General features: G+C 41.4%; 1 protein-coding gene across 1 annotated transcript in view; it reads right to left on the bottom strand.

The window, feature by feature from the left end:
• Nucleotides 1–9,334, bottom strand: part of RIOK3 (RIO kinase 3) — a 24,407-nt gene extending 15,073 nt beyond the window's left edge. The window contains exons 1-6 of the mRNA XM_012802067.2: nt 9,038–9,334; nt 4,651–4,766; nt 3,634–3,779; nt 3,437–3,544; nt 3,125–3,234; nt 1,021–1,164 (exon numbers count right to left, since the gene is read on the bottom strand). Coding sequence (XP_012657521.1) covers nt 1,021–1,164; nt 3,125–3,234; nt 3,437–3,544; nt 3,634–3,779; nt 4,651–4,766; nt 9,038–9,100 — 687 coding nt within the window. The 5' untranslated portion in view covers nt 9,101–9,334. The remainder of the gene's footprint in view (nt 1–1,020; nt 1,165–3,124; nt 3,235–3,436; nt 3,545–3,633; nt 3,780–4,650; nt 4,767–9,037) is intronic.
• Nucleotides 9,335–12,098: the final 2,764 nt, after the last annotated feature.

Below are 12,098 nucleotides of genomic sequence, written 5' to 3' on the forward strand. Positions count from 1 at the left end.
CTCACTATGTTGCCCTTGGTAGAATGCCATGGCATCATAGCTCATAGCAACCTCCAATTCTTGGGCTCAAGCGATTCTCTTGCCTCAGCCTCCAAAGTAGCTGTAACTACAGGTGCCTACCACAACGCTCGGCTACTTTTAGAGCCAGGGGTCTCACTCTTGCTCAGGCTGGTCTTGAACTCCTGAGCTCAAGCAATCTGCCCACCTCAGCCTCCCAAAGTGCTAGGATTACAGGTGTGAGTTACTACACTTAGCCCCAGATTTTTTTTTTTTTAAGATACAAGCTTTCACTATGCTGCCCAGGCTGGCCTCAAACTCCTAGGCTCAAGTGATCCTCCTGCCTCAGCCTCCCAAGAACTGGTACTATAAGCTACCTCACCCAGCTTTAAAATAACTTTATTTTTTAACTTTTATTATTTAATTTACCTGGATGAATATAAAATAGGCTCTTAAAGAAGTGCTGTCAAGATACAATTCATAACTATAAATGTAACACTAATGTCAAGATACAATTCATACCTATAATATAATGCTAATTCAGATACCCCCTTAAATACACGCAATTATTACATGTCAATTTATAAAACAGTCAAAATCTAATTTTACACCCAAAGTTTAAATAACTCTTCTAGTGTTATTATTTTTCTAAATGTTTAATAAATTAGCTTATTCTCAAGATATTAGACATGATCTTCATTAATATAAAACATTATGGCCTATAAAGTTATGCCAATAGTGTAATAGGAAACAATTTTTTTTTTAATCTGGGAATATTCAGCTGCAACATATGATATAGTCCAATTAATTATGACCACTAAATGTTAGTTTTGAATAAGTGATTAACAATCCGCACATTAAATCTTAAAAGCCAAACTGTAAACTCACTTGGATTTACATCTTAGATTTGAAAAGCTAATCTCATGAAAAAGTATCAAACATGCAGTTTTGTTTTTTTCCCCAAACATAAAGTTTTCTAATATGAATCTTTCCATTAAAGAAGAAAAAAATATGAATGCTTACTGCAGTAGAATGTTCCTTTTTCTCATGAAGGCGGGCACTTCGACGTTCTTCTGAGTAGGCATGTTGTTTTAAAGCATTGAAAACATGGTTTGATAGTTTTAAATCCATTCCAATTCCATCTCCTACCTGAAACCCAGGAGCAAACTGCCAAAAAGAAGAATTAGCATCTAAATACTTTAAAATAGGGACTGTAAAATTCAATCTACAAGGTTATTCTTAACTTAGGTTTCTTACTCAACAGGTGATCATACTACAAAAGCAGAATCCATAAGTACTAAAGAGAAAAAAATAACTCACTAACAGAAAGGGGAGCAATACTACTTAAGAAATTGTAACCCAGGTGGTGTCCACAGCTCAGTGGGTAGGGCACCGGCCACATACACAGAGGCTGGCAGGTTCAAACCCAGTCTGGGCCAGCTAAAACAATGTGAGACTGTCTTTAAAAAAAAAAAAAAAAAGTGTAACCCATAGGAAGGTATTTATTCTACACATATAATACAGGATATCTATTAAGTTCATGTGCGATTTAAAATAGTTTAACATGGTAAATTGCACACAATCTTATGGGCCCCCTGTACATCTAATCACATCTAATCACATCTAAAATGAAGGTCTTTCAGCTATGTAAAGTGCATACGCTTTGTACCTTGCTTTTACATTAGCCAAGGAACACAATACTATATTGCAAAGGCTGAACCAAACCTTAGCAAAGAAATAAAATTTCATAATTGTTTTTGAGGAGTGGGTCAGTATACTGAATTATCCCCACCCACACCATGATCCCGCCATGACAATTACGTTCTAGAACTGTACAACCCAAACAGGCTGCAGATAGTTACTGGCCACATGTATTTAAGTTTAACTAAAATTAAATTTAAAATTTGGGTGGCACCTGTGGCTCAAAGGAGTAGGGCGCCGGCCCCATATGCCCAAGGTGGTGGGTTCAAACCCAGCCCTGGGGCAAAAACTGCAAAAAAACCAAAAAAAAAAATTAAATTTAAAATTCAGTTCAATTGCATCACCCAAGTTTTAAGTGCTCGACAGCAAATGTTTCTGGCTACTCTACTGGATAGCACAGACATAGAACATTTCCACTATTACAGGAACTGGACAGCACTGTTCTAGAGTCAGATCTAGAATATTCCTAGAAATGATACGTTTACTTAACAAAAACTTGTGTCCTAGTCTAAATGTTTTATATTAATCACAATATTTATGAAAGAGTCAGAATAATTTTTTTTTTCTTTTTTGAGACAGACTCTCACTATGTCGCCCTGGGTAGAATGCCGTGGCGTCACAGCTCACAGCAACCTCCAGCTCTTGGACTTAAGCGATTCTCTTGCCTCAGCCTCCCAAGCAGCTGGGACTACAGGCACACGCCACAATGCCCAGCTATTTTTTTGGTTGTAGTTGTCGTTGTTGTTTGGCAGGCCCGGAATGGGCTCGAACCTGCCAGCTCCAGTGTATATGGCCAGCGCCCTAGCCACTGAGCTACAGGCATTGAGCCAAGAGTCAGAATAATATTTTTTAAATTTATGTTATTTCTGACTTTGCAGGGATAATTCAGGCATAAGAAAAAAATCAAGAAGCATAAAAGGGCTTCTATAGTAAAAAGCATTTCTTGTTCCCATTCCTAACCCTGAATCACCGCTATTGTGTTTCTTAGAAAGGGATGCTATTTTGTGGAAAATAATACACTTTAGAATGAAGGTTACTTTCATAAGAACTATTTTATTTCTTGACTTTAGAATCTATGTAAATTGGGCAGCACCTGTGGCTCAAAGGAGTAAGGCCTCAGCCCCATATGCCAGAGGTGGTGGGTTCAAACCCAGCCCTGGCAAAAAAAAACAAAAAAAAAAACACCTAGAATTAATGTAAATCAAATTAGTTTTTTCAACATTGCTGTGGAATTTTATTTGAGGTAATTCATATTCTCACTACTGGCTGAATTTTCATGACATTGCTATATTGTTATCTAAAACATCTTTAGAAAGGAAGAAAAATATTTTGGGAAATTTAAGACATTCTATTTATTAGAATCCTATTTTCAAAACTTACGCAAACAAAACTCTCAATTCAGAGATAGATACTTTCTGTAACTTACATTTTCCATTCTTGCTGTATTCTTTCTCCCACATACTACTTCATCGTGTTTGGTGGTGATGTCTTTTCCTTTCCCAATAAAACCCTTTTTGGGAGTGGGAACTGGTTTTGCTAAAGGCAATTAAGACAAGCGAAGTATATAAAAATAGTAAAGACTAAATTGCTGCATTCAACATTGTCTAAAAAGACATTTGAATCTAAGAGTAAATTACCAAATGAGATTCAAAGGAAAATAAAAAACTAAAGGGTTCACTGGAAAACATAATTTTCCTGTACCCCATCCTACCCCCCTGGAAAATGAATGCATTGATACCTGGTCGGTAGGGATCATCACGAGTATCCTGCCAGTCAACCTCATCTTCAGAACTATCGCTGTCTTCATAAGGATGCACTTTTCGATAATTTTCGAAGGAAATGGAAACTTAAAAGGCAAAAACAGTTGAATGTTTAGGAGCACATTACAAGCCTTTTCTACCACTCAATGGAGTTGTCACAATAAGGTTAGAGTACCTTTGCTATCTCCATTGAATTTTTTTTCTTCACGCCTAAGCTGTGCATCATATTCTCTGTCAAATTCCATCTGTAGCATCTGAGCCAGCATTAGGTCGCTGGAAGTGTCAATGTTTTCTCCAGTAATAAATGGTCCTTCAGCAACACTATTCAAAATAAGGCAACATAAACTAATATAATGTACTTGAGTAAACGGAGGCTACCAATCATGAGAGAAGAATGCACCTTTTTGGTGTTAAAATTGTACTGAACAATGGGAAAGAACTCTACCAAACATCCACTTTCTCTTGCCCAGCCAGACTCAAGATCAATGGCGTGCACTTGTAAAGAGCACCAACGAGGATTAAGAAAGCTGGAGAAAAAACTAAAAGGTCTATAATAAAATCCAAACTGAGACCCAGAATTTATTTGTTCTGTGTTCTAATCAAAGGAGAGATAAATATTTATGAAAAGATAAACTACAACACTTGAGGTCAAAATTGTACCTCATCTAGTTCAACTGTTGCATTAATATGAAATAACTAAATACCAGAGAAACAGCGGGTTGTCCAAGATAATGAAAACCAATCACAAAATTAACGCCAAAATTCAAGTATCAGTAGACTCCTGGTGTGGTGCTCTTTCCACTGCACTATTTGTCTTCTTTAGAGATAGGATCTCACTCTGTTACCCAGGCTGTGGTTCCGTGGCCTGATCATAGCTCACTGCAGCCTTAAAATCCTAGGCTCCAGCGACCTTCCTCTCTCAGCCTCCCGTACATGCCCAGCTAATTTTTTAATTTTTTGTCAAGATGGGGTCTCATTATGTTGCTCAGGGTGATGCTGAACTCCTGGCTTCAAGTGATCCTCCTGCCTCAGCTTCCCAAAGGGTTAGGATTACAGCAGGTACCCGGCCCCTACTGTACTGCTTTTCTAAATGTATTTCTTACTCAGTTATCATGACAATCACTCATCAAATCCTAGAACTTTGCTATAATAAGCTGCTAGATAAAATAGAAACTTTGTGAATTTTACTTACACAACTTCAGGAAAAACAGCAGCTTCTTCTTCTAACTGCAATTCCTTGGCCAACTGTTCACTCATTACATCAGCCAAAGAACAAGATATTGTATTTTGAGGAGTAGCCCATGGACACTACATATTAAAAAAAAAAAAAAAAGGCTCAATTCATAATAGTGAAATAAAGTACCTTCCAACTTGCAAATGAGGTTACCTTTTAAGAATTAAAACTATGTAGTTAAAAACCCAAAATGAATGATTAGCTATTTGGAGGAATCATCTCAAAAGTAAAAATACCTCCCCGGTCAAATTTAGTGCAGCTAAAACAGCCAAAAGCACTTTGCCAGGTGGATTGCTAGGTATGCCCTTACAGCTGCAGGGAAGCACCAAGCTACTACTGCATCCCCTCACTGAGGCAGCAAGCTCAGTGAACAAACTCTTCTTGTTCTAATTCCTAGCTCACCAAGCTACCTGCTGCTTATAATCTGGCTTCCCACACAGATGTTCTTTTAGAAGCCAGCACAATTAAAAGCCCACTGAGAAGTTATACCCCATTCTAATTTAAGCATTAAATCTGAAGTGTACAAAGTATGTCAGCCCCTCTCAAGACATCTTAGGATACGCTAAAAATAAAAACAAAAACAAAGAATAATGCAAATTCTATGTTTAAACGTTAGAAGCTGATAAAGACTCATTTGCCCAGTCAGGAAAAAAATAAAAATAATAATAATAATAATATAAATACACCCAAGTAATGTTCAGTGAGATTCAGCTAGCTTTCCCCAATGGCATCCCTGCCTCAGCCTTCTTGACACAGTTTATTTCACAATTCATAATTTTGTGGGGGAAAGCTGATTTACTTAGCAGCACCTAATTACCTTTTATAGTCTGGTGACGAAGACCATTAATATTGAGTAAGATGCTTATCTCTGAAACTTGCCTGGCTCTCTTCAACCCTCTTCCATGATTCTGTGCCAAGATTTGAGGTTGCTGTGAGCCATGATGACGCCGCAGCACTCTACCCCAATGCACATTTGATTAGTTTGGTTTTAAAAGAAGGTGACCCAAACTGTATCTTTCACTGTTTCCCTGCCTTTCAATAAAGTCCAAATTCATTCCTTAACTATTGAGTGTCTAATTTAGGATACTGCAGATGATGGTATCTGTTTTAGACACAATGTTATTTAATCAATTTTAGCCAGGTTAGGCTTTCCAGCTAGTCTAAGGTAAGGGCCTGTCGGTTTGACTGGACAGAGTGGGCAAGCGACCTTTATTCAGGTTCCACAGCACTGACACATTCAGGAATTTATTGGCTCACATTGTCTGGGTGGAACAACTAACAGTGATAAATGATAACTATATTCACGCCTGAATGAATCAGAATCAAGTTTTATCTAGCCTTCCCCTGAGATCAAAGAGCTGCACCTTGCCCCTAGCACATATCAACAATAGCCTATTGCAGAACTGTCCCAGCCTTAGTAAGGATAGGCTTGGAAAAAACAAGGAGGCTTCCTGAAAGTCTGGGGGGACTTTAATTCACACAGAGTTTATCAGCAATTGAGCACTCTCCTGGGAGGATTTGAAGGTGTGGAATCTTGAAGCTCTATAATCTGGAGAACATGGCTTATCTCTGGCCACATGACTCTGCTGACTTCCTTCTGTACCCTCTAGGACTCAGGTGTCCTCAAACTATGGCCCGTGGGCCACAAGCGGCCTGCGGAGGACATTTATCCAGCCCGCCAGGTGTTTTTGCCCCCACTGCCTGTCCTGCTTAGCAGCTGACTCGTCCCAGGGCCTGCAGTCTGACCCTCCAATGCTCTGAGGGACAGTGAACTGGCCCCCTGTTTAAAAAGCTTGAGGACCCCTGCATCTACAGAAGATACAATGCCTTTTAGCCTAGAAATGCTTCATTGGATCACTTTCAAAGTCCAAGTACAGGTTCCAAAAGGCTATATGCTTTGACTCAGAATTCTCAATTGAATTAGGCCATGACTTACAGCCACGTAACAGATAACATTTGAATTTTGATATATTTAAGTCACTTGGGAAGTATGCATACTTACATAGATTATTTAAGTCACACAACTGAGTAGTTGGGACGTCATCCCCATTTTATATTTTTTACTTATTTATTTATTTGTTTGTACTTATTTATTTTTTAGCCAGAGTCTTACTCTGTTGCCCCAGGCTAGAGTGCCATGGCATCAGCCTAGCTCACAGCAATCTCAAACTCTTGGGCTCAAGTGATCCTCCTGCCTCAGCCTCCTGAATAGCTGGGACTACCACCTTGTCAGGCTCATTTTTCTATTTTTAGTAGAGAAAGAGACTCGTTCTTGCTTAGGATGGTCTCCAACTCCTGAGCTCAAGCAATCCTCCCACCTCCCAAAGTGCTAGGATTAGAGGTGTGAGCCGTTTAACTATAGAGTTAACTGATGTATGATTAAGAATATAACTGATGTAATGTATTTTATTATTAAATTAGTCTTTTAAAAATTATTTTGTAGGTTCGGCGCCTGTGGCTCAAGCGGCTAAGGCGCCAGCCACATACACCTAAGGTGGCGGGTTCAAATCCCCAGCCTGGGCCCGCCAAACAACAATGATGGCTGCAACCAAAAAATGGCTGGGCGTCGTGGCGGGCGCCTGTAGTCCCAGCTACTTGGGAGGCTGAGGCAGGAGACTCGCTTGAGCCCAGGAGTTGGAGGTTGCTGTGAGCTGTGATGCCATGGCACTCTACCCAGAGGGATAGCTTGAGGTTCCGTCTCAAAAAAAAAAAAAAAATTATTTTGTAGAGACGGGCTCTTGCCATGGTGCTGAGGCTGGTCCTGAACTCCTAAACTCAAATGATCCTCCTGTTAACTAAAGCTCATCCCTTAATCTATACTTGGTACTTGCCCTCCAGGCCACATCAGAAGGACAAGTAGTTCAAGGACACATGAGAAGTAGAAAAAGTGGTTTGATAAGAAGAAAAGAGGAGTTTACTAATTTGCTGGCAAATGAAGAGGTGGAGACTCCAGACTAAATTGTGCAGTACATAAGCTGAACAGAGCTTTTAAAGGGAAGGCTATCTAGGTTTTAGGATATTGTCTTGATAGCAAAAGACGTTCCTCTGCCCCTCCCCACTACTGGCCTGAGGCAGGAACACAAGCTTTAGTTCCCAAAAGGAGTGGGGGAAGTTTTAAAGAGACAAAAAAATGTTTTTGGTATTTTTTGGGGGGCCATTTCCTCTGTCATACATCAATCTCCACCTCCCAAAGAGCTGGGAATACAGGTATGAGCCAATTAGTTTTGCCAGTGAAATCTGTTCTGAGGTAAGAGGATGTATTCTGAGCAGTTTGTCTCTTCTGACATTTTTACCAGCCATTGTTGATACTTAACTGGAAGAATTAAAGGCGCAGAGAAAATATTTACTAATCTCTGTCTATGGATTTGTTCTTCTGATCTTGACCCCGTAAGCAAAACCTTAAAACGTGCCCGGAAATAACATGTTAATGTGACCTCATCTGCTAATGGAATATCTTAGATTCTTCTGACAATTGTATGAGAACTTTCACAAAAATTAATTTTCCTTTACTTTTTTTTTTTTTGGTTAAGACCAAGCCTAAAGACCCAGTAAGATTAACAAGTGACCCTTTAAATGGAATAAATATTTTGTCTTTGCATGAAAGAATATGAAGCTAAAAAGCTGGATTCCTTCACAACCTTAATTTGTAACACACAAAATGCCAATGGAAGCATTCTAAAGCAAACCTCCAATAAAGTGGCAGAAAAGTCATTTCATCCTTTTAAAGAAAGTATCATGATGTGAAATACACGTTTTCAGTTTGCCATTCTAGAAAAAGTTTAAACATAAAAGCCCAGGCAGACCATGAGAATTTGTAACCGTTTTACAGCCTGTAGTGTACACTTGAATATTAGTGTCGAGGGAGGAGTGCGCGGGGTTTTATGTTTTACCACTCCTAAGACAAGAAAGTACTGAACTGGGATAACCACACTTGTCAAATTAAGGAAACGGCTTCCTAAACCAACTTTCTGTCTGGCTTTCTGTGTGTTCGGCTGACTCATTGAGCCCGTGAAAAACAAGATCGTGCTTGTTTCCCCTCAAATGTCAGCGTCTGTAAGCCAGTCCTGCTCAAACATACGCTACCGACATTCAGAAAGTAAGAGAAAGAAACAGAGAAAGCCCTAACCACGCAGGTGGCTTTTGGGGTCCGCGGCCGCCCGCCGCCGCCTTTCCCCCACTCCCCCGGCGCCCACCCCGCAGCCCCACGGCCAGTGCCCCCTTGCCGAGGGGCCGGGATCCCGCCCCAGGACTTCTCGAGTTGCCTACGAAGCCGCCCTCCCCAGCCTTCCGAGGGAACAAGCACAGGTGACCAAGGCAGGTACGCCAGCCTCCACTGGCCACTCACCTTGCTGGGTCCCCAGGCCGCTGCCGGCCCCGGCTCGGGCGATGCCACTCCGACCAGATCCATTGGGGGACGAAGATAGCGCTAAGAACAGAGCAGAGAGGTGGCAGGACCGGAAGGAGGCTCTGCCGAGGCGGCAGACGGGGCGGAGGCTACCGGCTACTGGTGCCGGAGCTGAGGTGACAGATGGCGGCGGCGGTGGCGGTGGCGGTGGCAGCGGCCGCGTCCGGAACTAGCCCTCTCCTCTTCCGCCCTCACCTCGGGGACACTCATTTCCCATTGGCCGTCCGCCTCTGGCTCCTCCTTAACGCACCTTTCCCCGCCCCCTCGGGAGGGCCATTTCCGGCCGCTGCCCCTCGGCTAGGGTAGCGAAGTCCAGCAGGCGGTTGTTGTGGTTGCTATGTTTGTGGTCACTGTCACTGTCGCCGGTGCTGGCCCGGCAGAGACTGGGTGTGGCTTCCTCTGTCTGGCCCAGACTCTGTCCTCTCCCCACACTGCCTTCCCTTCCTCCCTGGCAGCTCGAGATAGCCGCTGCATCTAGATTAGACTGCGTGCCCTGTAAACAAACAAACCGGCCAGGCTCTCTGCCCTCATTCCTTATTTCCCGGCGTAATGCTAAACTCTGAAGGTTTGGGAGACGGAAACGTTAGATTTAGAGAGGGGAAAGACATTGAAGCGGGCGCTCGGATTCAGTTTTCCGGAGGTGGGGCGTGGAATGCGAAAATTTGTAAGATGTGTTATGTAACATTGAGTCCTAGCTTCATAGAACTGCATGATAAAGGTTTTGATTCCTTATTTTGAACAGAGATTCTGATAAAGTGACTGAATAAAAGATAACCAAGCACTACATTTCACTTAACTGTATATATCCAGTTCAAAATAACTCTTTAGTTTTCAAAATAATCCGGGGGAGGGGTAAATTCTGTCATTATCTCTGTTTTACTGATAATGAAACTGAGGTGAAGGGGTAAAGTAACCTACTTGAGGTAATACAGTTAATTAGTGGCAAAGCTAATAAGCAGTGAACCCAGGCAGTCTGAGTTTAGGGACTAGCTCTATATTGTCTACACGTAGACTTTTTTTTTTTTTTTTTTAGTGCTGTCATGTCACAGCTCTCAGCAATCTCAAACTGTTGAGCTTAAGCGATTCTCTTGCCTCAACCTCCCAAGTAGCTGGAACTACAGGCACCCGCCACAATACCCAGCTCTTTTCTTGTTGCGGTTGTCATTGTTATTTAGCTGGCCTGGGCTGTGTTCGAACCCTCCAGCCAAGGTGTGTGTGGCCGGCGCCACAACCTCCCAACTAGCTGGGACTATGGGCACCTGCTACAACGCCAGCTCATTTTTTCTATTGGTAGCAGAGGGGCTGGTCTCAACTCCTGAGCTCAAGTAATCTACCTGCCTTGGCCTCAAAAGAGTGCTAGGACTACAGGGATGAGCAATTGTGTCCAGCCTACATGTTCAGACATGCTAGAATACCTACTGAATAACCGTTTTCCCTAACCCCCAGTTTTGAGTCAGGATCTCTAACCATGCACAGCATCCCTGGGATACTGACCTTAATGATTTTCATTGGCACACAAACTTTGCAAGCTATTATGCCTTCCATTTCAAGTCAAAACATGTTCTGAATCTTCCAAACACTCCTACTAAAATAAGTCAAACTATAGCTACCTGGCAGGATACAGACCTATGCTTGGCAAACGTTGCCTGTATGTATATGTGAATGTGTTTGGGGATTGTGTTCTTAGTGTTCAAAGGATTAAAATTGGAATATACATAGTTGAGGGAGAATGGGAGTAGCCAGAAATGAAGCAGATTTCTCAATTATGGATAGGAAAAAACTAGGAGAGATGATCAACCGGGAGAAGGTATTAGAAACGCCCATTAAATTAGCCAAACATTTCTAAAGAAAAGACTAAAAGGAAAAGAGCAGACCCAAGAAAAAGGCTGAAGTGCAGTGTATGATAAAAATGTGCCATTGAGGGGCACATCAGAAAAGGACAAGAAGTTGAAAATAAAACCGAGAATCTGAATATTCTTTTTAGATCATCTAAAAGGATGACCTAAATTTGTTACCACTTAACAAATTTCTGTTAAGTGTTAATGCTTAAGTCCTTAACAATAGAGCAAAAATTTGAATAAAAATAGGTACCTGCCCTCGGGCACCTTGAGTTCCTAAACACAAATACAATTTAATGTTTAAGATGTTATTACAGAAGCCCATGCCAAAGCTCAAGGGACATAAAAAAGGGAGACCTTAGATGTACACAGATGCTCTGGAAATGTTCCCTAGATGACACTGAACTCAGCCTTGCAAGATGGCCAGGGATTAGTGAGATGGGCTAGAGGTGGAGTGAGGACTTTCACACAAGGGGAGCTGTCTCCAGGGCTCATCAGAAAAGGGCACTGGTTTGGCATGGCCAGATTTAGGGTTCAACAAGGACAGAGTGAAAGATTGAGTTGGAGAATGCAGAGAAGGGCCAGGTTCAAGGGGTTGTTTATGATTTTATTATTTCAGATTAATGTGAAGATACAAACAATTAGGTTATAATATTTGCATGTGTTAGGTAGAGTCCCTACCTTAGTTGTGTTCCGCTCCCAGGAGGTGTGTATACCCTTTACATTGTGCCTATTAAGTGGGAGCACACCAATCCCCCTTCCTCCTCCGCCTCTCTCCATCCCTTTCCCACAATTGGAATTGAATTGAGTTTTTCTCTTAGGTGGGCACGTGTTAGATGGTCTACTGGCTTCATGTTAGCATTGAATACATTAGGTACCTGCTTTTCCACTCTTGTGATGCTTTACTAAGAAAAATGTATTTCAACTCCATCCAAGTTAATACAAAAGCTATAAAGTCTCCATCTTTTTATGGCTGAAAAATATTCTATGGTATACATAGACCACATTTATCCATTCCTGGGTTGATGGGCATTTAGGTTGTTTCCTCATCTTGGTGATTATATATTGAGCTGAGATAAACAATGTAGTGCAAATGTCCTTATGATAACATACTTTTTCTCTTCTGGGTAGATGCCTAGTGGTCCAATTTTTTTTTTTTTTTT

Source organism: Otolemur garnettii, unplaced genomic scaffold (assembly GCF_000181295.1).
Source record: "Otolemur garnettii isolate 467f Iridium unplaced genomic scaffold, OtoGar3 scaffold00012, whole genome shotgun sequence".
Lineage (NCBI taxonomy): Eukaryota > Metazoa > Chordata > Mammalia > Primates > Galagidae > Otolemur > Otolemur garnettii.